We start from the raw sequence: 26,634 nt of genomic DNA on the forward strand, positions 1-26,634 counted from the left end.
CGCAAGGAGGGCATGGCAAGGCAAAAGCTGACCTACGACAGCCAGGGTCAAGGTCACAGAGAGGGCGCCACAAGGCAGGTGCTAACCCTTACTCACCGCTGCCAGGTCCTGTACAGAGAGGGCGCCACAAGGCGGGTGCTAACCCTTACTCACTGCTGCCAGGTCTTGTACAGAGACCGACGCTTTTCGTTTGTGCGCCAGGCTCTGGATCTCTAACCCTCCTGCCCAGACCTCCGCCCGCCATCCGACCTCGGCCCGCCATCCGACCTCCCCCCGCCAACCGACCTCCGCCCGCCATCCGACCTCGCCCTGCCATCCGACCTCCCCCCGCCATCCAACCTCCGCCCGCCATCCGACCTCCGCCCGCCATCCTACCTCGCCACGCCATCCGACCTCGCCCCGCCATCCAACCTCCCCCGCCATCCGACCTCCGCCCGCCATCCGACCTCCGCCTGCCATCCGACCTCGCCTCGCCATCCGACCTCCCCCCGCCATCCGACCTCCGCCCGCCATCCGACCTCCGCCCGCAATCCGACCTCCCCCGCCATCCGACCTCCACCCGCCATCCGACCTCCCCCCGCCATCCGACCTCCGCCCGCCATCCGACCTTCCCCCGCCATCCGACCTCCGCCCGCCATCCGACCTCCCCCCGCCATCCGACCTCCACCCACCATCCAACCTCCCCCCGGTATCCAGCCCACATCAGTCACACGCTTCCCTGTCTACCTACTACAAAACCAGCTGGTGGCTCAAACCCCGATACCCACACAGAATCTTGTTTCAGGTCAGAAGCCGTTCAATGTGCTGAACCCTCCAGGTTCGCGAAGCCTGCTCGCTCCACAAAACACAGGGCTCACACTCAACACGCCGGCTTTGCAAAGCCTGCTCGCTCCACAAAACACAGGGCTCACACTAAACACGCCGGCTTTGCAAAGCCTGCTCGCTCCACAAAACACAGGGCTCACACTCAACACGCCGGCTTTGCAAAGCCTGCTCGCTCCACAAAACACAGGGCTCACACTCAACACGCCGGCTTTGCAAAGCCTGCTCGCTCCACAAAACACAGGGCTCACACTCAACACGCCGGCTTTGCAAAGCTCTTTTACAGTGCAGAGTCCACTGACGGTGATCAGGCAGCCGGTTGCACAAAGCCCGTTTGTAATACGGTTCAAAGCCCTTTGACGGTACAAAGCCCAATGCCAGTGCAGAGCCAGCCTGTGTTACAAAGCCCACAGATGGTACAGAACCAACCTCATTCGCGTTCCTTGCTACGCAGGGGTAAGAAATCTAGACCCAAATAACCCTTTTTCTGACTGATGGGAAGCCCCTTCACGCCTGTCTTCCAATGGTACCAGCAGAAAAGCAAAATAATGTGCACAGTCCTGTGTTAGAACTGTACAACCTCACAAGCTGAAAGTATGAACAATCTTGTCTGTACTGGTTGACCGGCTTTGAGTAACCCACTGTAAGATTGTGACTTGCTGGGAGTGATGGTTGATCCTTTGTGAGTTGTGAGCATCACATGGTGGTCCACTGTGAGAGACCTGCTAATGCTATGTAATAAGATCATGGGGTTCTGGTTGATCCACTGTGAGAGACCTGCTAATGCTATGTAATAAGATCATGGGGTTCTGGTTGATCCACTGTGAGAGACCTGCTAATGCTATGTAATAAGATCATGGGGTTCTGGTTGATCCACTGTGAGAGACCTGCTAATGCTATGTAATAAGATCATGGGGTTCTGGTTGATCCACTGTGAGAGACCTGCTAATGCTATTTATTCCCCCCTCTGCTTCTTTACCTCTGTAAACTTGTAGGGGTAGTTATTTTTCGATAATGACCCAGCAACCAAACAAATAACGACCCAGCAACAGCCTGAATCCTCGATAGTGCAATGGGTTGAGAATTTGTTCTGTTTCGGTACTACTTTTTTTTTTTTTTTTTTTTTAAATAAAAAAACAAACAAAAAAAACAATTTTGCGACTGAAAAGTTCCGAACGCTCTAACGTACGAAGTATACATCTCTGGAGCAAACAATACAAACATACCGCATTTAAATTAACAACTACAGGCCTGACCACATGAATCTTCATATAAAACCCATGAGTTCGGTTGTTTTCTGAATCTAGATTTGCCGTGGTCAAACGTTCATCACAAGCAATTTCCCGCAAGGCAAGTAACTCATACTTTGTCTAGCGACAAGAGTAGTTCCCCTTCTTTTCACTCAGTTTCTTCGACAACAGACTGCAATCCGACGGTCAGTTTTCAACAATATTTCATTTAATAAACAGATCACACGCAACCAAATGCACACATCTCATCAATTTAAACAACATAAAGCGGTTTCATACACTATTTTCCCCAGAAAACTGAACTGCATACAGTTTTTAACGTTGGAACACGGGTGCAAAAGTTCGTCTGCTAGTCCCATTTGACGAAAGATTATTATCCTACGCGATACCAAAACATATACAGAACACACAATATCTGCCTTTGCCGCCACAGCAGAATAACAGCATATCTGTGTACTTGATTTTTAGTCCAAAATAGGAAAACTGACAAGAAGTGTTAACAGAATGGAATGATTTGCACGGAACTATACAACCGCGCATTAATCGATCGCCTGCGCAGGTTGACTGGTTGAGTGAATAGGATTCGATCAAACTTTCGCAAAAAACCTCCTCTTTTCTTTGAATAACTGAAGAAAGGAGGAATAAAGAGGTTACACACCTCGTCTCAGTGATTATAAAAAAATAATGGTCTCAGTTCGCGGTCATGAAAAAGCTCGCTAAAGCTCGCATTTTTCATGATCCGCTAACTTCGACCATTATTTTTGATAATCACTGAGACTCGGCGTGTAACCTCTACTTATTCCCCCCTCTGCTTCTTTACCTCTGTAAACTTGTAGGGGTAGTTATTTTTCGATAATGACCCAGCAACCAAACAAATAACGACCCAGCAACAGCCTGAATCCTCGATAGTGCAATGGGTTGAGAAGTTATCTCGGTTTCGGTACTAGGCCCTACTTTTTGCGACTGAAAAGTTCCGAACGCTCTAACGTACGAAGTATACATCTCTGGAGCAAACAATACAAACATACCGCATTTAAATTAACAACTACAGGCCTGAACACATGAATCTTCATATAAAATCCATGAGTTCGGTTGTTTTCTGAATCTAGATTTGCCGTGCTCAAATGGTCATCACAAGCAATTTCCCGCAAGGCAAGTAACTCATACTTTGTCTAGCGACAAGAGTAGTTCCCCTTCTTTTCACTCAGTTTCTTCGGCAACAGACTGCAATCCGACGGTCAGTTTTCAACAATATTTCATTTAATAAACAGATCACACGTAACCAAATGCACACATCTCATCAATTTAAACAACATAAAGCGGTTTCATACATTATTTTCCCCAGAAAACTGAACTTCCTACAGTTTTTAACGTTGGAACACGGGTGCAAAAGTTCGTCTGCTAGTCCCATTTGACGAAAGAATTATCCTGAGCGATACCAAAACATATACAGAACACACAATATCTGCCTTTGCCGCCACAGCAGAATAACAGCATGATTATCTGTGTACTTGATTTTAGTCCAAAATAGGAAAACTGACAAGAAGTGTTAACACAATGGAATGATTTGCACGGAACTATACAACCGCGCATTAATCGATCGCCTGCGCAGGTTGACTGGTTGAGTGAATAGGATTCGATCAAACTTTCGCAAAAAACCTCCTCTTTTCTTTGAATAACTGAAGAAAGGAGGAATAAAGAGGTTACACACCTCGTCTCAGTGATTATAAAAAATAATGGTCTCAGTTCGCGGTCATGAAAAAGCTCGCTAAAGCTCGCATTTTTCATGATCCGCGAACTTCGACCATTATTTTTAATAATCACTGAGACTCGGCGTGTAACCTCTCGTAATAAGATCATGTGGTTCTGGTTGATCCACTGTGAGAGACCTGCTATGTAATAAGATCATGGGGTTCTGGGTCAGGGGCTTTTGTGTTTGTTATTGGGTTGTTGTTGTTGGGACACATTTGCAGCCCGATTCCGAACACGTATGAAGCTCCTTCCACGAAGGATGCTTAGTCAGTTAGTGTTGAGTGACAGCAAAGACCATATGTTGAATGAGGTATGCATTTCTTTATTTTACATTGAGTTTCAATTTTTGGGGTATTAATCAGTGACAAAATCTGCTGCCTCAAACTGGTAATGATCATCCTCAGAATGCACCAGATTGCATCATTTGGCATCCTTTTTTTCAAAATGTTCGGACCCCCCTAGCAAGCTAGGCGCTTCACGCCGTCGGCTTGGTGCTTCGCGCCTTCACACTCATATCTTCACAATATACTTTTGGAACCCCCCCCCCCCCCCCCCTAAAATGAACTGATCCGCCCCTGCTGGTTGATCCACTGTGAGAGACCTGCTGTGTAATACGATCATGGGGTTCTGGTTGATCCGCTTTGAGAGACCTGCTATGTAATAAAATCATGGGGTTCTGGTTGATCCGTTGTAAGAGTATATTATGTGTAGTGATTCGCAACGTGTGACATCTTTTCAGAACCAATCTGTGCATTTGTACTGCTGCTTGTACATGTATATCTTTTCGCAATATTTGACTCAATGTTTTCTGGTGGAGGTGGAATCGAGACGAGGGTTATGGTGTATGTGTGCGTTCAGTTTTTGGTGTGTGTGTGTGTGTGTGTATTCCCAGAACTAGAAAACTACTGGAGAGATCTTTAATGACTTTGTGAAATCTTCCGCATGATATCCCCTGTCTTAGTTTTTAGTGTATGGAAAAAAAAACCGTTTAATCGCCTCACATTGGGATTTTTTTTAAAAAGGTGAGGTGGCACTGTGGGGACAGTATTTTTCAGTCAAATTTATTTAAATTTTGGCCAAACATTCTTTGAAATAGTCCGTTTTATGAGCATGTCAGCTTCGAAGTTTGATTGAAATTGTGATGAAACAAAAACCCGATTTGATTTTGTGTCTGCTAGTTGTGCATTGGTCAAGTGCCTGTCCATTTAGCCGTTGTAACACGAGAAAACTACTCCCACGAGATTTTTACTCCGGAGTAAACATTTCGTACGAAAAAGTTACTCCCTTTACGAAAAAAGCACTCCCCCCTTGCACGAGAAAATTACTCCCCAAGACAGGTGAGTTCCGAGTAAACATTTCGTACACAAATTTTACTCCCCTGACGAATAAATAACGTATAAATTACTTCACCCCAACACAAGCAATTTAACTTCCCATGCCAGGTGTACGAAATTTTTACTCCCTTGTCCCCTGTTATTCTTGGTTTAAGCGTGTTTATTCAAATTCTCATACACACGTTTCAAACAATAACAACATTGAGAACGTTAACAAGCAGATTGCTTATGGACACGTTCTTGAACTTATAATCAATACACATTCAGATAGCAAAACATGGCGAACAAGTGATAGCTTCAACACTTATCTTGATAATCTTTAATTATATTTTATACAAATAGGGTAAAGACAGAGAGAGAGAGAGAGAGAGAGAGAGAGAGAGAGAGAGAGAGAGAGAGAGAGAGAGAGAGAGAGAGAGAGAGGGAGAGGGAGAGAGAGAGAGGGAGGGAGAGAATGCCTGGCTACATCAATTGCACAGTTAATATAATATCAGCCGAAGCGATTAGTTAACATAACATAGTCTTGTACAACAGAGAATATTTTCGTGTTCAAAGATATAGTTAAATCAGTATTTCCAAACAAGAGTGTTTTGCAGTCCAGAACGTGTGTTGGCAGACTATTGAATAAAATGGTTCTATGTTCTTTAAATTTTGGACAGTGTAATAAGAAATGTTCAGAATCTTCCGGGCATGCTCCACACGTACATTCTAGATTATCAGAGAGGTGTCGGTTAACTAAGTCTTGTTGCAAATCGCTCATGTTTAATCTCAACCTGCTGTGAAGTACCTGTCCCTGGCGGTTGCCTAAATAATAATACGGTGGAACAACAACATCTCCATCGGTCAAATACCTTTTAAATTCACCAACTGACTGCGTTTGTTGTATATTTTCTGGAAGATTATTCCACAAAGCTGTCGTTGAAGGAAAAAATGAAGATTTATATAACTCACTTCTGCACAATGGAAACTTACGTTCAAGAGGGCGTCGTCTGTGGTAAGGATTTACATCGGAAACCAGGACCGGCAGTTTGGAATATAAATATTCTGGGGTTAAACGATTTACAATTTTATAATACAGCAAAAGTTTATGACGACGTCGCCTTTCTTTCAGGGGCACAAAACCCGATTCGTTATACAGTTTTTGGTGGCTTGTGCCACGTACTGCACCTACAATGATTCGGATTGCATCGAGATGCAATGTCTCCAACTCGTCCACCAAACACTGTGTACAGTTATCCCAGATAACGTCCGCATAATCAAACAATGGTAACATAAAGGATTTATATATAACTTCAAGTGATTTTCTGTTTAAACGATGCTTGAATAAACCAAAACACGCAATTGACTTTCTACATTTAGCAATTAGACTTTTTATGTGGGAATCCCATTTACAATTACCTTGTAGAATGACGCCAAGGTGCTTGTGATTTTCAACATCAACTAAGTGTGCATCTTCGAAATACAATGGTGGAAGTAAAACATTTTGTAGCCTACAAATGTCCAACAATTCTGTCTTTTGACAATTAAAAGTGACTTTCCATTTAGAAGCCCATGTGCGAATTTTATCCAAATCAGAATTCAAAATCTCTGCTCGTACATCATCGTTATCTAAACTTAAGTACATACTCGTATCGTCTGCAAAGAGTTTCAACACTGATTCAAGACCAACACCAATATCGTTAATATAAATGAGAAATAAAAGAGGTCCTAAGACAGAACCCTGAGGGACACCAGCAGAAGGGGTAGCATAACTTGATTTGGTTCCTTTCAATACTACTGCTTGTCTGCGATCGCTCAAGTAATGTTCAAACCAAACAAGCAAGGGACCTCTTATACCTATCGCCTCAAGCTTGTGGAGCAGACCGCGATGCCAGACTTTATCAAAAGCTTTGGATACATCAAAAAATATTGCCTGTGACATAATGTTTTTATCAAGTGCAACACAAAAATCATCATATATACTCAATAGTTGATAAATAGTCGAATCACCAGCAATAAAACCAGATTGGCAGTGTGTAATCAAATCATAATTTTTCAAATAACCAAACACACGGATTTGTATACATTTTTCAAGCACCTTCCCAATACAACTCAGCAAAGAGATTGGACGGTAGTTGGAACAAGCACTCCTATCGCCTTTCTTAAAAATGGGCGTAATGTGAGCAGTTTTCCAGACAACTGGAAAAATACCCTCAGACAAGGATCTGTTAAAGAGATCTGTTAGTCTTGGTGGTGGAAGGAGTGGAGGGAGGGTAGCGCGACATTCGTGTGCGCGAGATCACTTATTTGCATTATCCCTTCGCCCGCATCCCATTTTTGCGTACGAGATTTTTACTGGAAGTATAAAAAATGGGGAGTAAAAATTTCGTTTAGGGAGTAATTTTTTCGTGCCTTGGGGAGTTCTTTTCTCGTACGAAAAGTGTACTCGGAGTAAGAATTTCGTGTTACACCCGGAAGGCAGTTATCTTGGTTACAATGTGTCAGTCTTTTTGTTAATAGTTTTTGTAGCAATCATCCTTTATATTTGTATCAGTCATCTTGTCAATTAAAATCATTTGTTTTTGGTTGTTGTTATATATCTTCATTTGTACTACGTTGCAAGCCCCTGGAGCAATTTTTTGATTTGTGCTTTTTTGAACAAGAAACAATTAACAAGTGGCTCTATCCCATCTCTCCCCCCCCCCTCCCCGGCCCCTAAACACCAAATAAAGAAAGAAAGATATATCTTCATCTTTTATATTATTTGTAACACAGTCATCATCATTTGTAGGATTAACATTTTGTAGCAGTCATGTTTATGTGGCACCTGAGTGGTGTATGGATCAGTGTCATGTTTATGTGGCACCTGAGTGGTGTATGGATCAGTGTCATGTTTATGTGGCACCTGAGTGGTGTATGGATCAGTGTCATGTTTATGTGGCACCTGAGTGGTGTATGGATCAGTGTCATGTTTATGTGGCACCTGAGTGGTGTATGGATCAGTGTCATGTTTATGTGGCACCTGAGTGGTGTATGGATCAGTGTCATGTTTATGTGGCATCTGAGTGGTGTATGGATCAGTGTCATGTTTATGTGGCACCTGAGTGGTGTATGGATCAGTGTCATGTTTATATGGCACCTGAGTGGTGTATGGATCAGTGTCATGTTTATGTGGCACCTGAGTGGTGTATGGATCAGTGTCATGTTTATATGGCACCTGAGTGGTGTATGGATCAGTGTCATGTTTATGTGGCACCTGAGTGGTGTATGGATCAGTGTCATGTTTATATGGCACCTGAGTGGTGTATGGATCAGTGTCATGTTTATATGGCACCTGAGTGGTGTATGGATCAGTGTCATGTTTATGTGGCACCTGAGTGGTGTATGGATCAGTGTCATGTTTATGTGGCACCTGAGTGGTGTATGGATCAGTGTCATGTTTATGTGGCACCTGAGTGGTGTATGGATCAGTGTCATGTTTATATGGCACCTGGGTGGTGTATGGATCAGTGTCATGTTTATGTGGCACCTGAGTGGTGTATGGATCAGTGTCATGTTTATGTGGCACCTGAGTGGTGTATGGATCAGTGTCATGTTTATGTGGCACCTGAGTGGTGTAGGGATCAGTGTCATGTTTATGTGGCACCTGGGTGGTGTATGGATCAGTGTCATGTTTATGTGGCACCTGAGTGGTGTAGGGATCAGTGTCATTATTATGTGGCACCTGGGTGGTGTATGGATCAGTGTCATGTTTATGTGGCACCTGGGTGGTATATGGATCAGTGTCATGTTTATGTGGCACCTGGGTGGTGTATGGATCAGTGTCATGTTTATGTGGCACCTGAGTGGTGTATGGATCAGTGTCATGTTTATGTGGCACCTGAGTGGTGTATGGATCAGTGTCATGTTTATGTGGCACCTGAGTGGTGTATGGATCAGTGTCATGTTTATGTGGCACCTGAGTGGTGTATGGATCAGTGTCATGTTTATGTGGCACCTGAGTGGTGTATGGATCAGTGCCATGTTTATGTGGCACCTGAGTGGTGTATGGATCAGTGTCATGTTTATATGGCACCTGAGTGGTGTATGGATCAGTGTCATGTTTATGTGGCACCTGAGTGGTGTATGGATCAGTGTCATGTTTATGTGGCACCTGAGTGGTGTATGGATCAGTGTCATGTTTATGCGGCACCTGAGTTGTGTATGGATCAGTGTCATGTTTATGTGGCACCTGAGTGGTGTATGGATCAGTGTCATGTTTATGTGGCACCTGAGTGGTGTATGGATGAGTGTCATGTTTATGTGGCACCTGAGTGGTGTATGGATCAGTGTCATGTTTATGTGGCACCTGAGTGGTGTATGGATCAGTGTCATGTTTATATGGCACCTGAGTGGTGTATGGATCAGTGTCATGTTTATGTGGCACCTGAGTGGTGTATGGATCAGTGTCATGTTTATGTGGCACCTGAGTGGTGTATGGATCAGTGTCATGTTTATGTGGCACCTGAGTGGTGTATGGATCAGTGTCATGTTTATGTGGCACCTGAGTGGTGTATGGATTAGTGTCATGTTTATGTGGCACCTGGGTGGTGTATGGATCAGTGTCATGTTTATGTGGCACCTGAGTGGTGTATGGATCAGTGTCATGTTTATGTGGCACCTGAGTGGTGTAGGGATCAGTGTCATGTTTATGTGGCACCTGAGTGGTGTATGGATCAGTGTCATGTTTATGTGGCAGCTGAGTGGTGTATGGATCAGTGTCATGTTTATGTGGCACCTGAGTGGTGTATGGATCAGTGTCATGTTTATGTGGCACCTGAGTGGTGTATGGATTAGTGTCGGCAAAGATGTGTTCGGAAGCGAATGTCTTCTCTGCATTGCTTGTTATCGATTCAGTCAGTAAATGTGCTCATTTGTAACTATCTTTTGCAGTGTGTGTTATCCATGTGATCCATGTGAGCAAAGTGTGGTTATCGCTCAACATATCTTCTCAGCTGTGTGTGTGTGTGTGTGTGTGTGTGTGTGTGTGAGTGTGTGTGTGTGTGTGTGTGTGTGTGTGTGTGTGTGTGTGTATGTGTATGTCAGCCGTTCGTGCTTGTGTGGCTTTGCTTTCTCTCTCTCTCTCTCTGAAAGTTAAAATGTGTGCGTTTAATTGACACTGATAATAACAACAAAACGCTCTTCATTATTCACAAGACAGCAGACATTAAAATTAAACATTTAAATCATTTCAAAAGTCAAGCAAATAAACAGCACTCACATCAGATAAACTTAAAGATTTGAAATAGAATTTAGATTTAAACAGGCTTCGCCATAAAAAGGTTTAAAACAAACAAAACAAAAATGGCCATCAAACGTATACTTTTTAAACGGAAGTGGGTGCCACCGAAACCCTTTCCTGTGCTTGTGTGTGTGGATTGACAGCCGATAATATTGGCATCGTGACGGTTAAACTAGTAATGGTTGAAACCCAGTCTTCTTAACTTTTTTTGAACAAATAAAATACACCGAGTAACTATTTATCTCCGAGTTTTTAGTCAACTGATCAGAACATAAACACAGAGGAAGTTAATTTTTGCCAAATTATTGCGACAAATTTCAAAACATTCCAAGTTACATCTGATCAAAATGTCTACAGCACACAAAGTAACTGCACATGCTTAAGAACGTAAATTTTGATGTTGATTCCTCATACATCTAAACATATCATTTTTCACCCATAAAATAATCCACACATAGAAATATCTTCTTGTATCCCGTTACACACATACAACTGTAATCAAACTGTAATACTTGATTTAGTTTAAACATCAAGCACTTCCAACACATATTCATTTTAAGGCAAATCAGAAAGTAAACAAAGGGCAACATCTGGGATTTTCAGAAAATCACTTGATCAATGCTTAGGGGTTTTCCATGACTATTACATACTTGAGGTCGACAAACTGCAAACGGAATTTTGGAGCAAACACAACTTCTCAAAAACAAATCAATACAACAACAAACAAAGTTTTTCCTGATATACGAGTAAATCTTTTGGAAATGAAGGCAGAATCAGGAAAAATGGTTATGGAACTGACAAATGGTTGTATTTGATTATCTAAAAATACAGCTGCGAAGAAAAGAAAAAAATCAAAAAGTTACATCAAATATTCTAAATAAGCTTTGATCACAAATTTCCTGAATTACAAAAAAAAAAACACCCCACACATAACATTTCAGAGAATGCAGAAACACTAATTCCAATATTTTCTGCAAGATTAAAGATTTTTCAATTAAGACACCCAAACCCTCAATCTAAAATGTTACCACGTTTGAAAGAGATGCTAGTTGCACAATATTAACATTCAGTTGTACCGATAACAATTTTGCCGAAGTTCCAGACTTGTCCTGGAATAATCCAAGGGAAGTAATCACGATATAACAATTGCAAAAGACATGCACAGTTTCTTCCCTTACACTAGATGGTCAGTAAGAAAAACTGAATGTGCAAAATCAGTAACCAAACTGAGTAGTTTGAATAATGAGTCAAAATGAAGAAATAATTACCGTTACGGTAGTTTCACGGGTTTACACAAACCTAAACATCCCTTCGCATTTTTTGTTCCATTTTAACATTCGTTCCATAATTGCCTTCAAGGCGGTTTTTATCGCTACTTGCCATGATTCAGTGACGCTACAAAAAAAAGTACGGTGACGATGTCCATGTGATGTAGAGCGAGTCAGACCCCCCCTAGGACCCGGCCTTTGTCTTCTAAATGACGGATTTGGAAGGTAGTTGCGTAATTTGATGGCTCGGGTTGCACCAGATCGGTCAATTGTGCTTGTTTTGATCCAAATTAGTCTGCTTAAATGAACCTTTGGGAGGGTTTCTTTGGGGAAATTTCATGGCTCAGATTGCACCAGATTACTCCATTTTCCTTATTTTTATCTATGCCCCGGACCCCCCTGGTAGGTTCGTGCGCTTCGCGTCGTCGATCAGTCCTTAAGAGAAATTTGGACCCCCCCCCCCCCCCCCCCTTAAAAATGATGTGATCCACCGCTGCGTAGCCTATACAAGGTAGTTTACGGTAAGTGATTTAATGATAAACAAATACATTATATCATAAACATGAACGCTCATAAGACCGATGTGTGGGCACAGAATAACATACATTGACAGGTTGAATAAAAGGAATTTATTCTATTTTTTGTGAGGGTCTGAGCCATTGGAAGAAGAAGCATTTTCCGCAAATAGAATGGACGACGTTCTGTTTTCTTTTTCTGACAACTCTTAAAAAAAAAAAAAAGTTTATTCAGAACTGGATCGATGAAATATTGTAATTCAATGTTACTCTCCAAACCGAGGAGCTGCTGGTCAGTAATCGCAGATACAATCTACATTTTGACCGCGAGTGGGTAAGTGCCCTGTACGTTATGGTATCTCGAGAAAAAAGCACACCATAAACAAGATAGGGTTAAGGTTAGGGTTATTTTAAGAAAACAGTACGTCATTGCAAACAAAAACGTCGTCTTTTCTTTCCCACAATAACACGCACTAAAGTAACAGTCGGACAGAGATAGATGGACAGCGCTGGGGTGGGGAAGAGTCAAGTCTTCCTCCATGTCCTCCAGCGTCAGGTCCAAGTTGACAACATCTGGCGTGTCAACAACCTGAACAAATCATAATGTTTTTTAAAATCCTATTGAAAAACACAGCAACACGTGAAACAATTTTTGCTCCATAGATTGATTGAGGGGATACACAGATTGATCGACTGATGCATTTACTTGATTATTTAATTATTTATCTACATTTTATGATAATATTTAACTTATGATAATATTTTTTTAAACTTTTGGACAATTGTGTTATAACTTGAGATAACCCGATCTATTACTAAGGGCTGGTAGTCAACAACATGTGTTTAGAGCATCCCAATTAGTCCATGATCTGAACGAAGAAAAAAAAATGTTATCAGAGAGGGTCCGACCTAAAGTCTTTATTTTTGGTTAGTTTAACATTCCACGTCTTACGTTTTAGTAATTTAACCTACTCACATGTGTATCATTTTGACATTGATATTTTGGGTGAATGGTTTGTGTCTACAGGTAGGGCTCTCAAAACTTAACTAACTCTTTTTCTTTTGTGGGTACAATCAGCCTAGTTTTACGTAAGTGGTAGGCTACTAATGCGGTCAAATCTTGACGTCAGTATAAATAAAGCAAAGCCATCTAAACTTGGACAAGATTGCTTCTTACGTTGGTCTTTTATTATCAAATAAGTGAGTTGTACATGCATGATACTAATATTCCAGATGTCTTCAGATTACACTGGCACAAGCAGGAACAGTTGGGAAAATGTTTCAATATTGATAGTATACCAGTCGTGAATAGAAACTAAGTAGATGCACTTTGGCGTGAATTGTTGACATGTGGCTATCTATATGAGTTTAAATTACATTGTTTAGAAAGGACATGTATTGTCCTACCATATGCAACACAGCACCTTGTTAACACACGATACACTGCTTGTCACAAGCGGCTTTAATATTAGCATACTTTTATGCTGTGGGGTTAAATGTATTGTATTGGAGCGCCTGTGTTCCTCTATTTCGCCTGTCATAGGTAGACGCTGGTTAACTGCAGGTGTCTCGTGGAGCTCGTGCTCAGGTATTTCACGTGTGTTTTGCTTGTATTTTGTAAGGTGAACTCAGAGCTAAATTCGAGCTCGTAGATACTCCTTTTTATTCATTCGTTCTTTGCCTTTAGCCGAGGGAAGATAGCTTGCGTTCCAAGCGAATCCGTTCTTCGTTGAACGTAGGGTCTGTTTGCGTAGAGCAGATGCCGGAAACCTGTTATCAACGGCAGGGGATATGTATGGCTACTTCAATACAACCAGGATGTGGTATGTAATCATTAAATATTATGTTGTGTGTGTTACAGTTAAATTATTCTCAGGTTTAGATTTGCTTATTGACTTCTGAAAACCGGTCAATCCAAGATGGCGGAATGTATAGTGTGCACGTGCGTGTGTAACTTTGTACTTGAACGGTATGAAGTTGTGAGTTCGTTTTGGAAAATGGTTTGGTATATGATTGAATGAACGTTTTGGTTGAAAGGGGAGTGGTGGACAGTTTTGTTTATAGAATGAATTTGGTATTATTCGTTGGACTTCATACTTAGCAGAATTAAATGTATAAGTCCGTTGGTATGTGTGTTCGAGATGCATGAGAGTGAGAGTAGAGAATTATGTCCATTTAATCCTGCACTTGGTTGTTAAGTTATAAGGACGGGTGGGCGATGTTACTGTTACCGTGAACTAAGTCTTGCGTTCACCATTCCAGGTTGTTGGTTTTCACCATGCTGAGGTCTTGACCTACTACTGAGATGTCTGCCTGCTCCACTTTCGACGACGGCACTGCTCGCCTGGCTAGGACTCGACGTCACCGATGACTCCTGTCGCTTCGCACCACGGCCTCGTTGACTCCGGTTCATGAACGATTTCGGATACGCAAGCACGGTAACATTAGCCTTAGCCCGTCCTAACAGCTAAACGTGCAGGAGCTATAACGTCATAATGAACTGAGCGAAAGTGAGAGGTATGAAAGTTTCTAAATAATTATTCTTTGTTGTTATAGGCTTTAACGCTGGTTGATCTTTGTTGTTGTTGTGGATATTGCCGAAAGAAAGATTTGTATAGTTAGATAGTGTTGTGCGTGTATTTATGTTATGTATAATTGATTGTTTGTAAGAAACGTCCTTAATCTACTGTTCGTGTCAACTTGTGTTTTGTGGTCGGAAGAGCAAGATTGTTTTGAGTCGTGGATGACAGACTGCGTGCGTGTTTTGTGCATGTGTGCGTGACAAATGGGGGCTCGTCCGGGATCTTTATTATTACATCGTCACCTATGATTTTGCTCTGTTCGTCTGTTTGTTTGTACCGTCTTGTCAGGTTTGATTTTTGAATAGTGATGATTGAATAACATGCTTGTACGTGCTAAGGCTTAACCTGATTTTCACAGCGGCCACCTGTGAATACTAGCCGGTGCTGGGTACATGTCTCGACGTTGTTTATAGCATTTTTCCCTGTTGTAATTTGTCTGGAAATGTTGTAGATTGAGATGTTTTGCTTCAGAATTTTGTTGTGAAGTAGTTAGGTTGCTTTTCCATAGTTGGCGACTTAACCATTTTACATTTGGTGAGAAATCATGTCGGGATCCAAATCTCGCAATGCCGCTCTGGCAAGTTTTTCTACCCCTGATCATGGTAATTCTCCACCCCGTATGACACTTACCACGCCAAAGCATATGGATGGAGCTGCTGTTGACCCTATTGAAAAATCTAGTTCCCTCACGTCAGCTCAAGAAATTATAGCCGCTAGGGGACGTGCTTTGGGCGTTCGATCAGGGGCTGCTTTAGCTAAATACGTTCAAGAAGAGGAAGCAGCTCAACGAAGACTACTTCAAGAAGAAGAGGAAGCTCAACTGAGAAAAGAAGAAGCTCAACGAAGACTACTTCAAGAAGAAGAGGAAGCTCAACTGAGAAAAGAAGAAGCTCAACTGAGAAAAGAAGAAGCTCAACGAAGACTTCAGAGGGAGGAACAGGATGCTCAACGAAGACTTCAGAGGGAGGAAGAAGAAATCAGAAGAAAAGTACTTCGAGAAGAGGAAGAAAACGACCGCCGCCGACGTCTAGCTGAACTGGAAGAAGAAAAAGTTCGTGCAGAGATAGAAAAGACTAGGAGAGAAGAGACTACTTCAAGTTCTCGTAGTAGGGCTATTGAACCAGTTCGTCTGAAAATAGATCCATTTGATGAAGCCAAAGAGGATCTCGACACCTTCCTAGGACGATTCGAGAGAGCAGCAACTCTCAGTGGCTGGGACAGGGAGAGTGACTGGGGAGCTCGGCTGGGAGCCCTCCTGAAAGGTTTTGCTGCCGATGTTTACTTGGAACTGCCAGCTGAGGATGCGGGGAACTTTGATGTCATTGTGGACGCCCTTAGAGGATCTTTTCGCTGGACGGCTGACTCGTATCGTTCTAAGTTTCGATTCGCGGCCAAAAGGGGAGAGGAGACTTTTATACAGTTTGCTACCCGCCTTCGAATTTGGTTTGAACGGTGGAGGAAAGCCGCGAAGAAAGAGGAGACCTATGCTGGAATCCGAGACCTCCTACTGATGGAACACCTGATGGACCATGTGTCTGGGGACCTCGCGGATTTCATCCGGCAGCGTGAACCGGCGAACGTCACTGAGGCCGCCGAACTAGCTGAGAGGTTTGCTGCATCAAAAAGAGCCAGGAAAAACCCGGTTACTGCGACTGGTCGAGTCGAGAAGAACACGAAGGACATTGAAAATCCTGAGGAAGACTCTGCCCCAGTTAGTCCCGTCCACCCCAACGGCCCTTTTCCCAAGAGAAATTGCTACGGTTGCGGTAAAACTGGGCACATCCGTAGGAATTGCCCGCATTCAGCATCGTCCTTCAACGTGAGGACCGTCACCAACGTGAGAACAGTTGTAACGATGCCAGGAACCACTGCTGCCACATCAGAGTTACCTACCCTTTGTGACCCATGTAGCCAACTTTCGTATACTCCTTTATGCACGGTCAGTATCAATGGATCACAAGTATCTGCTCTTCGTGACACAGGCGCCGACGGACTGGTTATTGACTCCTCGCTGGTAAAAGACTGTAACCTCAAGCAGGGAAGTCAAACTATTCGTTTCGCAGCAGGGAACGTTCAGAAGACTTGTCCTACTACGATCGTACATTTAGAGTCCCCATTTTTCTCAGGGAACGTTGTAGCTATTGTGGCTGACCAGCTAACATACCCCGTACTCATCGGAAACCGGATCATTCAGCCTGGAGGAGAAACTCTTGAAGTTCCTGTGTACCGGGCGAAAGCTCAACCTGTCAAGATAGCCGCCATTACTCAAGTCCAAAATACGCGAGAAAAAGAACCTCCTAAAACCCTACGGATGAAGGACTCTGGTCTAGGTGTTACCAGAGAGAAGTTGATCCAGCTACAGACGCTTGACCCAACTCTGTCTAGGGTGCGGGAGCTGGCAAAAGGGAGGAACCCTACACCATCTGGGAAGAAAGGAAAGGTGAAATTCCTTTGGAAACAGGGCGTCCTACATCGCTTTTTCATAACCACGGAGAAGACCTTCAGTCAGGTGGTGGTGCCCGAGACTCTTCGTTCGGGTATTTTGAGACGATACCACAATGTTACTAAGACTGGTCATCTTGAGACAAAGAAAACTAAGAATAGACTCTGGCATTCGTTCTACTGGCCAGGGATGGAGGGCGACATCAGGCGTTATGTTCATTCCTGTGATGTTGGCCGTCGAGCTTTACCTGAAGGAGGATCACCCAAAGCTCACCTTGGAAAGATGCCTCTCATAGATGAACCTTTCCGGAGAATCGCTGTCGACCGTGTTGGCACATTGACAGTCTCAGAGAGAGAGAATCGCTACAGACTGATCACCAGTCCCTTCAACCTCTACAGAAGACATAGATGACGAACGGAAGTTTGATGCGCTGGGCCCTGTTGCTTCAGACATTCACGTTCCGCATCAGAGCAATCCGGGGATGCGACAACGTCGGAGCAGACTATTACAGCCGCATTGTGTGGATTTTTTGTGACGAACCGTAGTTCGGTTTGAGTAGGGGGGTTTGTCACAAGCGGCTTTAATATTAGCATACTTTTATGCTGTGGGGTTAAATGTATTGTATTGGAGCGCCTGTGTTCCTCTATTTCGCCTGTCATAGGTAGACGCTGGTTAACTGCAGGTGTCTCGTGGAGCTCGTGCTCAGGTATTTCACGTGTGTTTTGCTTGTATTTTGTAAGGTGAACTCAGAGCTAAATTCGAGCTCGTAGATACTCCTTTTTATTCATTCGTTCTTTGCCTTTAGCCGAGGGAAGATAGCTTGCGTTCCAAGCGAATCCGTTCTTCGTTGAACGTAGGGTCTGTTTGCGTAGAGCAGATGCCGGAAACCTGTTATCAACGGCAGGGGATATGTATGGCTACTTCAATACAACCAGGATGTGGTATGTAATCATTAAATATTATGTTGTGTGTGTTACAGTTAAATTATTCTCAGGTTTAGATTTGCTTATTGACTTCTGAAAACCGGTCAATCCAAGATGGCGGAATGTATAGTGTGCACGTGCGTGTGTAACTTTGTACTTGAACGGTATGAAGTTGTGAGTTCGTTTTGGAAAATGGTTTGGTATATGATTGAATGAACGTTTTGGTTGAAAGGGGAGTGGTGGACAGTTTTGTTTATAGAATGAATTTGGTATTATTCGTTGGACTTCATACTTAGCAGAATTAAATGTATAAGTCCGTTGGTATGTGTGTTCGAGATGCATGAGAGTGAGAGTAGAGAATTATGTCCATTTAATCCTGCACTTGGTTGTTAAGTTATAAGGACGGGTGGGCGATGTTACTGTTACCGTGAACTAAGTCTTGCGTTCACCATTCCAGGTTGTTGGTTTTCACCATGCTGAGGTCTTGACCTACTACTGAGATGTCTGCCTGCTCCACTTTCGACGACGGCACTGCTCGCCTGGCTAGGACTCGACGTCACCGATGACTCCTGTCGCTTCGCACCACGGCCTCGTTGACTCCGGTTCATGAACGATTTCGGATACGCAAGCACGGTAACATTAGCCTTAGCCCGTCCTAACAGCTAAACGTGCAGGAGCTATAACGTCATAATGAACTGAGCGAAAGTGAGAGGTATGAAAGTTTCTAAATAATTATTCTTTGTTGTTATAGGCTTTAACGCTGGTTGATCTTTGTTGTTGTTGTGGATATTGCCGAAAGAAAGATTTGTATAGTTAGATAGTGTTGTGCGTGTATTTATGTTATGTATAATTGATTGTTTGTAAGAAACGTCCTTAATCTACTGTTCGTGTCAACTTGTGTTTTGTGGTCGGAAGAGCAAGATTGTTTTGAGTCGTGGATGACAGACTGCGTGCGTGTTTTGTGCATGTGTGCGTGACACTGCCTCTAAAGTATCCCGGACAATGCAAACACCCCTCTTAGTTAAGTTACCTTTATTAAAATTGACCCAAAAATTACAACAATTAAAGCTGAACGCCTTTTGCGTGGTGGCGAGTAGAACAAATAATATTCTGTCCAAACTGTCTATTTTGCCAACCTATACAGTACAGCAACAATGCCATATAGCATGCCGAATGATCGAGGAATCCCTTGTCCCGGTGCTATTACTGTGTTGTTGTTGTTGTTGTTGTTGTTGTTGTTGTTGGTGTTGTTGTTGTTGCTTTGAGTGTGTGTGTGTGTGTGTGTGTGTGTGTGTGTGCGTTTGTGTGTGTGTGTGTGTGTGTGTGTGTGTGTGTGTGTGTGTGTGTGTGTGTGAATGCGATTTATTTTGTTTTGTATTTGTTTAATAAGATAATAATAATAAGAAGAACATTTATATAGCGCTAAATCAAAAACTTTCGTTAAAAAGACTTGCTCTAAGCGCTTGACATAGTTTAACTTAGTTAGGCATTAAAAGCGCTCCATTTCAGTGATTGCTTGGTGCTAGCATTCTGGCATTGTGCTAACACACCAGATAAAAACCAACACCTTTGTGACTATTCTTGAGATGGAACTCGTGCTTTTATGCGACATGCCAAAAATCTGAGTTTGTAATCCGAACTGTTCACACAGAAAGTAGTGTGCCTTTAAGAAAAAAACAAAGTGCCTTCAGAAAGTCACATTGAAACACCTTCCGTTCTTCCTGCAGGTGACTTATTGAGCTTCGAGCGTGGTTGAAGAAAAGCTTCGTCCAGTTGGAAAGTGCTCACTGCCCAGGAGGGTGTTGCAGACGGAACTCTTTCCATTTCCAGCCTTGCCGATAACAAGGATCCGGTATTCGCTGTCTGTACACACCAATAACAACAGATCACACACACACACACACACACACACACACACACACACACACACACACACACACACACACACACACACATACACACACACACACACACACACACACATTCACACACACACATATCCTGTACAATCTACACAAATACCTACAAATAATAATGTTATCAGTGAATGCAATAAGATGGCTTTCACGCAGCTTTTTAAAAGCTACAGGATTTCAATTTCAGGGATTAAGAATAAAGCAAAAAACAGCAACTCATTTATTCATTTGAAACAAAACAATATTGCACCCATATGTGTACCCCCAACTAAAACATTCATTCCCGTGTAATTTCATCTAAACTCTTACGCCATTAAAGGCACTCAACTTGCCTATCTGCCATAATCTGGCACACTTTTCTTTTTACAGGGATCACGTGACCGCCGCCCAGGTGAGGGTACCCATCGACCTGACAAAAACGTAAGGTACCAATAAAAAACAGATCGACCAACATTCAGATTTGGCATGACTTGGCAATTTTTACATACGAGAAGAAAGTCAAAGCGGGATCAGTGTGGCGAGGTCAAACTGCGTTTATTTCTGAGGAAGGAGATGCCAGTTTTGCAACAAGTGACAGTCATTCCTCAGAAATAACCGCATTGTGACCGTAGGACACCTTCACCCCTGCATGCCTTGTGCATGGCATTTCATTCCTATTATTCAGGAACACCCCGTACTCTGATTCGTCAAAAAAGAGGCGCACTATTTTTCTTCACGAGTGTGTGACCATGTAAGGTAACTTTCCATGTATATCAACTTCACAACAAGAGAGAGAGAGGGGGGGGGGGGGGGGCAGCTTCGTGAGAAATCTGAAACGTACATATTCGATCTTTTGACCTCCGTAAGTGCATTGGCAATGAATCAGTGCGTACCATATCGGGCAGCATGCCCGCAAGCTATTCGTACCTTATTTGGTTTACGACAAGGAAGTGTTCTTCTTATAAATGCAGGCTTGTGTATACTTTGGCTGCCGCCGCCTTGCATGTTCCAACGGGTCGCGCGCGCAGAGAGAGAGAGAGAGAGAGAGAGAGAGAGAGAGAGAGAGAGAGAGAGAGAGAGAGAGAGAGAGAGAGAGAGAGAGAGATCAATAGTATATTCGGGGTGTCGCACGCTGCCCTCTTGTTGACAGCAGGTTTATGCAACGTGGTCGGGAGAAAAGCTTTTCCCGGGAATCGTTCCTTCCATTAACGGCTACGTGTCTCAACCTCGCCGCGCAGTGACCCCCGTGTGAGGTACTTCACTCGTCTGGCTGGTTGTCAGTGTGTGACAGGTGAGGGAGTGGCTTACTGTTTGATTGACTTGAAGCTCCACCCTTCGTTAGTCCAATAATCAATTCTTCTTCGTCTGGGGCAAAGGCGGAGGTACAATAAATCTGATTTTTGCGCGTGTATGTGATTTGCTGTGTGAGGGTGTGATTGTCTTCGTTGTTGTTGTTGTTTGACTTTATTGATCCCATGCGATCGCAGACTTGGACCCGGACAGGGACATTGGAGATTGTTTTTAAATATATATATATATATATATAGGCAAATTTTTCAAAACAATCTCCTCAAAAGTTGTTGTGATGAATATGGAATATGGAAAATGTTCGCCCCCACGGGGAGCTTCTTCAGGGTGATAGAATGATGAAGCTGAAAAAGAACGTGAGGCGGAATTCAGTAATGGTTCTGTGAATATGGTTACTAATGGTAACGAACAACCGTTCTGATCAAACAAAATGATTTACAAGTTTCTTACTAAACGCATATACACAAAAAAAGTCAAAAATCGATTCCCATGAAGCTGACTCTCCATCTCACAAACACGTGTTTGATTATAAACAAATTTTTGAGGTAATAAAAGATGATTTAGATTGTGCCACCAAAAGCATATTGTCAATAACAAAGATATTGAGAAAAATGGCCGACTTCCGTAGCATTATGCTTTGATGATAGGAAGAGACCATCCAATCACAGCCCCCGAATTCCCCCACGTGTTCATTAGAATAGCTACATATATATATATCTATTCTGATGGACACGTGGGGGAATTCGGGGGCTGTGATTGGATGGTCTCACACATCCCTTTTCCGATCATCAAAGCATAATGCTACGGAAGTCGGCCATTTTTGCCAATATCCAAAAGCATATTGGCAATAACAAAGACGCATGGTTCCGGTTTCTTCCACGTGTATAAAGTACACGCATACCTCGCCAGGTTTGTTCATGTGACAAGTCGACAGACGATGCCATTTGCTTTGTGTGTGTTTTTGTTGTTGCTTTATGTACATGACATACATTACGTGTAAAATCCAGTTCTTTAACAGGCAACAAACCTTGCAAATTTTCAGAAGCTGCAATCTGAAGCAACCTATCTCTGATTCTAGCAGACGATCTCTCCAATGTTTAACACAAAATCAGCAAACTCTCCTGTCACATAGAACGTCCATTGTATAGTGCAATGTTGAAATGAAGTTACCAGTCTGAAACATTTAGTCGTTTCTTCTGAGACAATCCTTGTTCTCTTATCATCTACAGATTTACCGCAGTCTTCACCACGCGAATTCCCAACAGAAGTCAGACTTTCGAACATACAATCTACGTAGGCAAGCATGATATGTCATATGACGTCATATGATTCCTAGCATATTGACGTAATGCTAAACATCCGGTTATCTCGAGTTTTCTCCGTAATACATGTCCGTGGGTTTTTCTATGTTTAGTTATTTCCGTAGCTTCATGCGGAAAGGGAACCGTCGTCTGCAATCAACGACATGGACCATTCTGGTACTTGTTGCTGACAAAAACATGATTTTAACACAGAATTTAATGTCAGAATAGCTATATAAACGCTATTGTGTTTTCATTCCTATTGCTACGCTGAAAACACAATAGCTGTTAATATAATATACAAGCTCACAAATGCATGCACGCCACACATATTTTTGTTTTTTAAGAATGACACAATATTTTCGTTTAAATGTTATGAATTAAAGTTATCATTGTTGATACATCTGTGACCACTATAATTTTTAGTTTGGTGGTATGGAGCGTTGATCATATTTCTTTTTGTGCTGCAGAATTATCAAGTGGATAAAAACCAATTTTGTTTCACACTCCTGATCAACATATTAACGACAAATATGTCCGATGGTAGGTGTTTTATTTTCACCAGTAGAACGTAACATTCGTCGAAGCAACCAATCTATATACCATAGATAGGACATTGTGTGGGTTAGATCACGTTGCAAAGTATTATCAATAATTGCCATAATGTGTGTAACTGACGGACCACCAGCACGTACTGCAATACTTTATGCAAAGTGTGCCATCCTTGTATCATTCATCATCTACTTGGTTTCTTGTGTGAAATGACGGAAAGATGATTTTCCTGGGATCTGTTTCTGTGTAAGCAGTGTGTGTGTGTGTGTGTGTGTGTGTGTGTGTGTGTGTGTGTGTGTGTGTGTGTGTGTGTGTGTGTGTGGCAACCACATGTTTCAATCACATTCTTTGACTCACTCATTTTAGTTTGGAAGATTGAACATTATTAATTAGAATGCAAATTTGAAATAGATATAAAACAAAGTTAGTTTCACTGGTTTCTTTATTATGTTCTGAATCCGAAAAGATATAGGTATAAATGGTTTAATTTGAAAATTTGTTCAGAATAATAGGAAATAGGTAGTATGTAGTCACTGCTCGCAGGATTCACAGATCATCTAGATACGAGTTCTCACATGTCGTCCTCCTTGTTTTCGATTTTGTGTGTTTGTCAGATGGAGCAATTCGCGTAGTGCTGATGGGGAAAACAGGTGCAGGCAAGAGTTCCCTAGGCAACACATTGCTTGGAGAGGACACGTTTGAGGTTTACAATGGAATGACCTCGGGTACTGAATTCAGCGAAGTAAAAGGAGCCGAACGATTTGGAAGACTCATTCAGGTAATCAATATAAAACCATCAGGCTACTTCAATGACAGGCCGGGGCCCGGGTAGCTCAGGTGGTAGAGCACTGGACTTGTGATCGAAAGGTCGCTGGTTCGAATACGGGCCGGGACGGACACGGGTCAACTTTATGTGCAGACCCAGAGACGGTATCTATCTCCCACCCCCGTGTCACCACAATGGCACGTTAAATATCTTGGTCATTCTACCATAAGTGCAGATGGCTGATACCACCTAAACACACATTCATCAAAAGCCGTGAGGGCGTAAAAACTCGAATCGTATAAACCAATTAAGACTATAGGCAATTAAGACCTGACGGACAATAAGCCCCTTAACATTTATTTTAATGACAGGCCCTGAGCTTTGTTCATGGGCTTGTTTGCTCGCCTGATTGTGTGACCTATTTGCATATTATTTATAAACATACGACAGCGATTGACCCCAAATATCGACTTCGATAATATTTTGCTTATATTGTGTCCGGATATTTTCAAAGAGTGTGGGATCAAGTGTAACAAAAAGAAAAAAGAAATCTACTGGTATGAGTTTATGATACAGACTTTTAAATATGATGACATGACAAGAATCATATAGATGAGGTTTGGGTAATTGAATGGGGTATGGCCAATTACAATCACAGGACCAATTTTGCGAGTGGTGTAAATCTCTAGTTTACGTTTGTTGTAATGATGTGTTTCTGTGATTAAGTATTGTAACGCACCTTTCCGATATGGCTGGAAATAGCGTAATTACATGACGTTTTTGTAGGCTAAAATTAGATCAATTTCTCAAATTTGTATGACAAAATTTGTAACAAACAAAGTGACACACAATCACATATATAGAAACAAATAAAACAATTGACCGTGACATTTTTTGTAGACCCGCACAGCGTACCATTATCCTCATTTTGAAATGGTAAACGTGTTTGTTCTCAGAAACATATATGCATGTTGAGCGCTGTTTCAATGTGTTCACAATCTGCCATGTGTTCACAATCTGCCATAAATGTTTCAACAGACTCTGAAAATATCACAGACAAAATATTAGGGAAGTCGATTTTTGGAGTCAATCGCTGTCAAATGTTTTGAGTATTTTTTTCTTAAAATATATCTTTATGGTGATTGAAGCGTTTGACGCTCTATTGAAAAGTATTTGAATAAAAAATGCCAGCGTGATATTTGCATGGTTGGTGAAGAAGCTCGAACGAGGCTTTCTCTGACTTGTGTTGAAGAAATAATTCGAATAACATGATTGTGTTGCCCGAATCTACCTGCTGAGTATGGTGTTTGAGAATGTGCATTAAAAAGCTATTCGTAAGTCTGCATACATGGACAAATCTGCGAATGAATATACTGCGCACGTTCAACCTGGGCACTGCTTCTACATAACAAATTGCTAGCTGGGAATTGAATAAGAAAGAAAGCAACAAAAGATATACCATGCGTTATTTTGTTTTTAAAGCTGCTGTTTCAAATCGTGGATTTGCCGGTACCAAATTTTTGATAACTTCACTATTAAAAGAAACCAGGCAAGCTTTTTACTCGTGCTATGCCTGCAAATGGAAGGTTATTCCTAGCGCATAAAAACAACAATACATAAATTAATTGTTAATTACTTACACACAAAATGGGGTATATTTGATCCAGTTATCAAACATATTAATATAATAAGATTCAATACAATAAAATATAATACGTTACGATACGATACGATACGAAACGAAATGATACGATACGATACGGACGATACGATATATATGATACAGCACGATATGATTCGATACGATAGAATACAATAAAATACAATGCAATACAATACAAAAAAGAGTATGCGTTACAAATTCAATAAAATTCGATACAATTTAATACAACGTCATTGTATTATCTCATAGAAAAAATCAACATGTGGCTGAAAAAAACAACCAATGAACGCAATCAATAGTTGAGCCTAGTCACAATCATGTACTGGTATCTTCGTTCACTTTGTAAAGACATTTCGTGTGATTTATCACGATTTACTTCTTAGAAACACGGAGTGTTAATCATCAGTTTCTTTCTCTCTGGGCAAATGCAAGCCACACACATCAATGGGTCTATATATCGGGCATGTTATCGATGGGCTATCGGGTTATCGTGTTCCACAAACCTCTTTTCGATCTTCGCTGGTAATTTGAACGTTTTCTTTTATAGGTAAGGTTAATATAATCGACTGGTGCGTCGTCCCCTAGCTCAGTGTTCTGAGATGGCGACTGATTCACTCATGAATCTGTTCAAAATGTGTACGATCAATACGATACGATACAATACGATACGGTGTGATACATGTGTGTATGTACACTGTACACTGCAGGTGATTGACACCCCCGGTCTTTGTGACACCCATCACTCTGAAGACAAGATCATCAACATTGTGGTTAAGGGTATCTTTGATGTGTACCCAGGTCCCCACATCATTCTTCTGGTTCTTCGCTGTGATGTCCGTTTCACTAAAGTAAGTCTGAGGTTTGGATAGGTTAACTGTCTTTACTCTATTTCTATAGAAATATAGAATTGCGTAAATTGTTTATTGAAGTCTTTCTAAAACAAAACACAAAAACACAAACACAAAACTGTAGTCTTTATATTGGCTTGAGAGTGCAACAT

General features: G+C 42.0%; 2 protein-coding genes across 3 annotated transcripts in view; both read left to right on the plus strand.

Annotated features, from left to right (window-relative positions):
- Nucleotides 1–13,655: 13,655 nt before the first annotated feature.
- Nucleotides 13,656–19,031, plus strand: LOC138972517 (uncharacterized). 2 transcript variants are annotated; one of them, XR_011457652.1, is made up of 2 exons: nucleotides 13,656–18,167; nucleotides 18,607–19,031. XR_011457652.1 is itself a non-coding variant. In XM_070345161.1 (2 exons), exon 2 carries the CDS (start codon nucleotides 15,328–15,330, stop codon nucleotides 17,635–17,637), a length of 2,310 nt encoding a protein of 769 aa, XP_070201262.1. In that variant the 5' UTR covers nucleotides 13,656–14,024; nucleotides 14,464–15,327; the 3' UTR covers nucleotides 17,638–19,031. The 2 variants fall into 2 exon arrangements, 1 of the variants encoding a protein (XP_070201262.1); XM_070345161.1 differs by having other exon boundaries at nucleotides 13,656–14,024; nucleotides 14,464–19,031.
- A 2,151-nt stretch (nucleotides 19,032–21,182) lies between these two features.
- The window catches only part of LOC138972522 (GTPase IMAP family member 7-like), a 17,090-nt gene continuing 11,638 nt past the window's right edge, over nucleotides 21,183–26,634 (plus strand). Inside the window, exons 1-4 of the mRNA XM_070345166.1 lie at nucleotides 21,183–21,335; nucleotides 23,124–23,196; nucleotides 23,820–23,983; nucleotides 26,342–26,482. Of these exons, the coding sequence (XP_070201267.1) occupies nucleotides 23,187–23,196; nucleotides 23,820–23,983; nucleotides 26,342–26,482 (315 nt within the window). The 5' untranslated portion in view covers nucleotides 21,183–21,335; nucleotides 23,124–23,186. The remainder of the gene's footprint in view (nucleotides 21,336–23,123; nucleotides 23,197–23,819; nucleotides 23,984–26,341; nucleotides 26,483–26,634) is intronic.

This window comes from Littorina saxatilis, linkage group LG8 (assembly GCF_037325665.1).
Source record: "Littorina saxatilis isolate snail1 linkage group LG8, US_GU_Lsax_2.0, whole genome shotgun sequence".
In the NCBI taxonomy this organism is placed as follows: Eukaryota; Metazoa; Mollusca; class Gastropoda; order Littorinimorpha; family Littorinidae; genus Littorina; species Littorina saxatilis.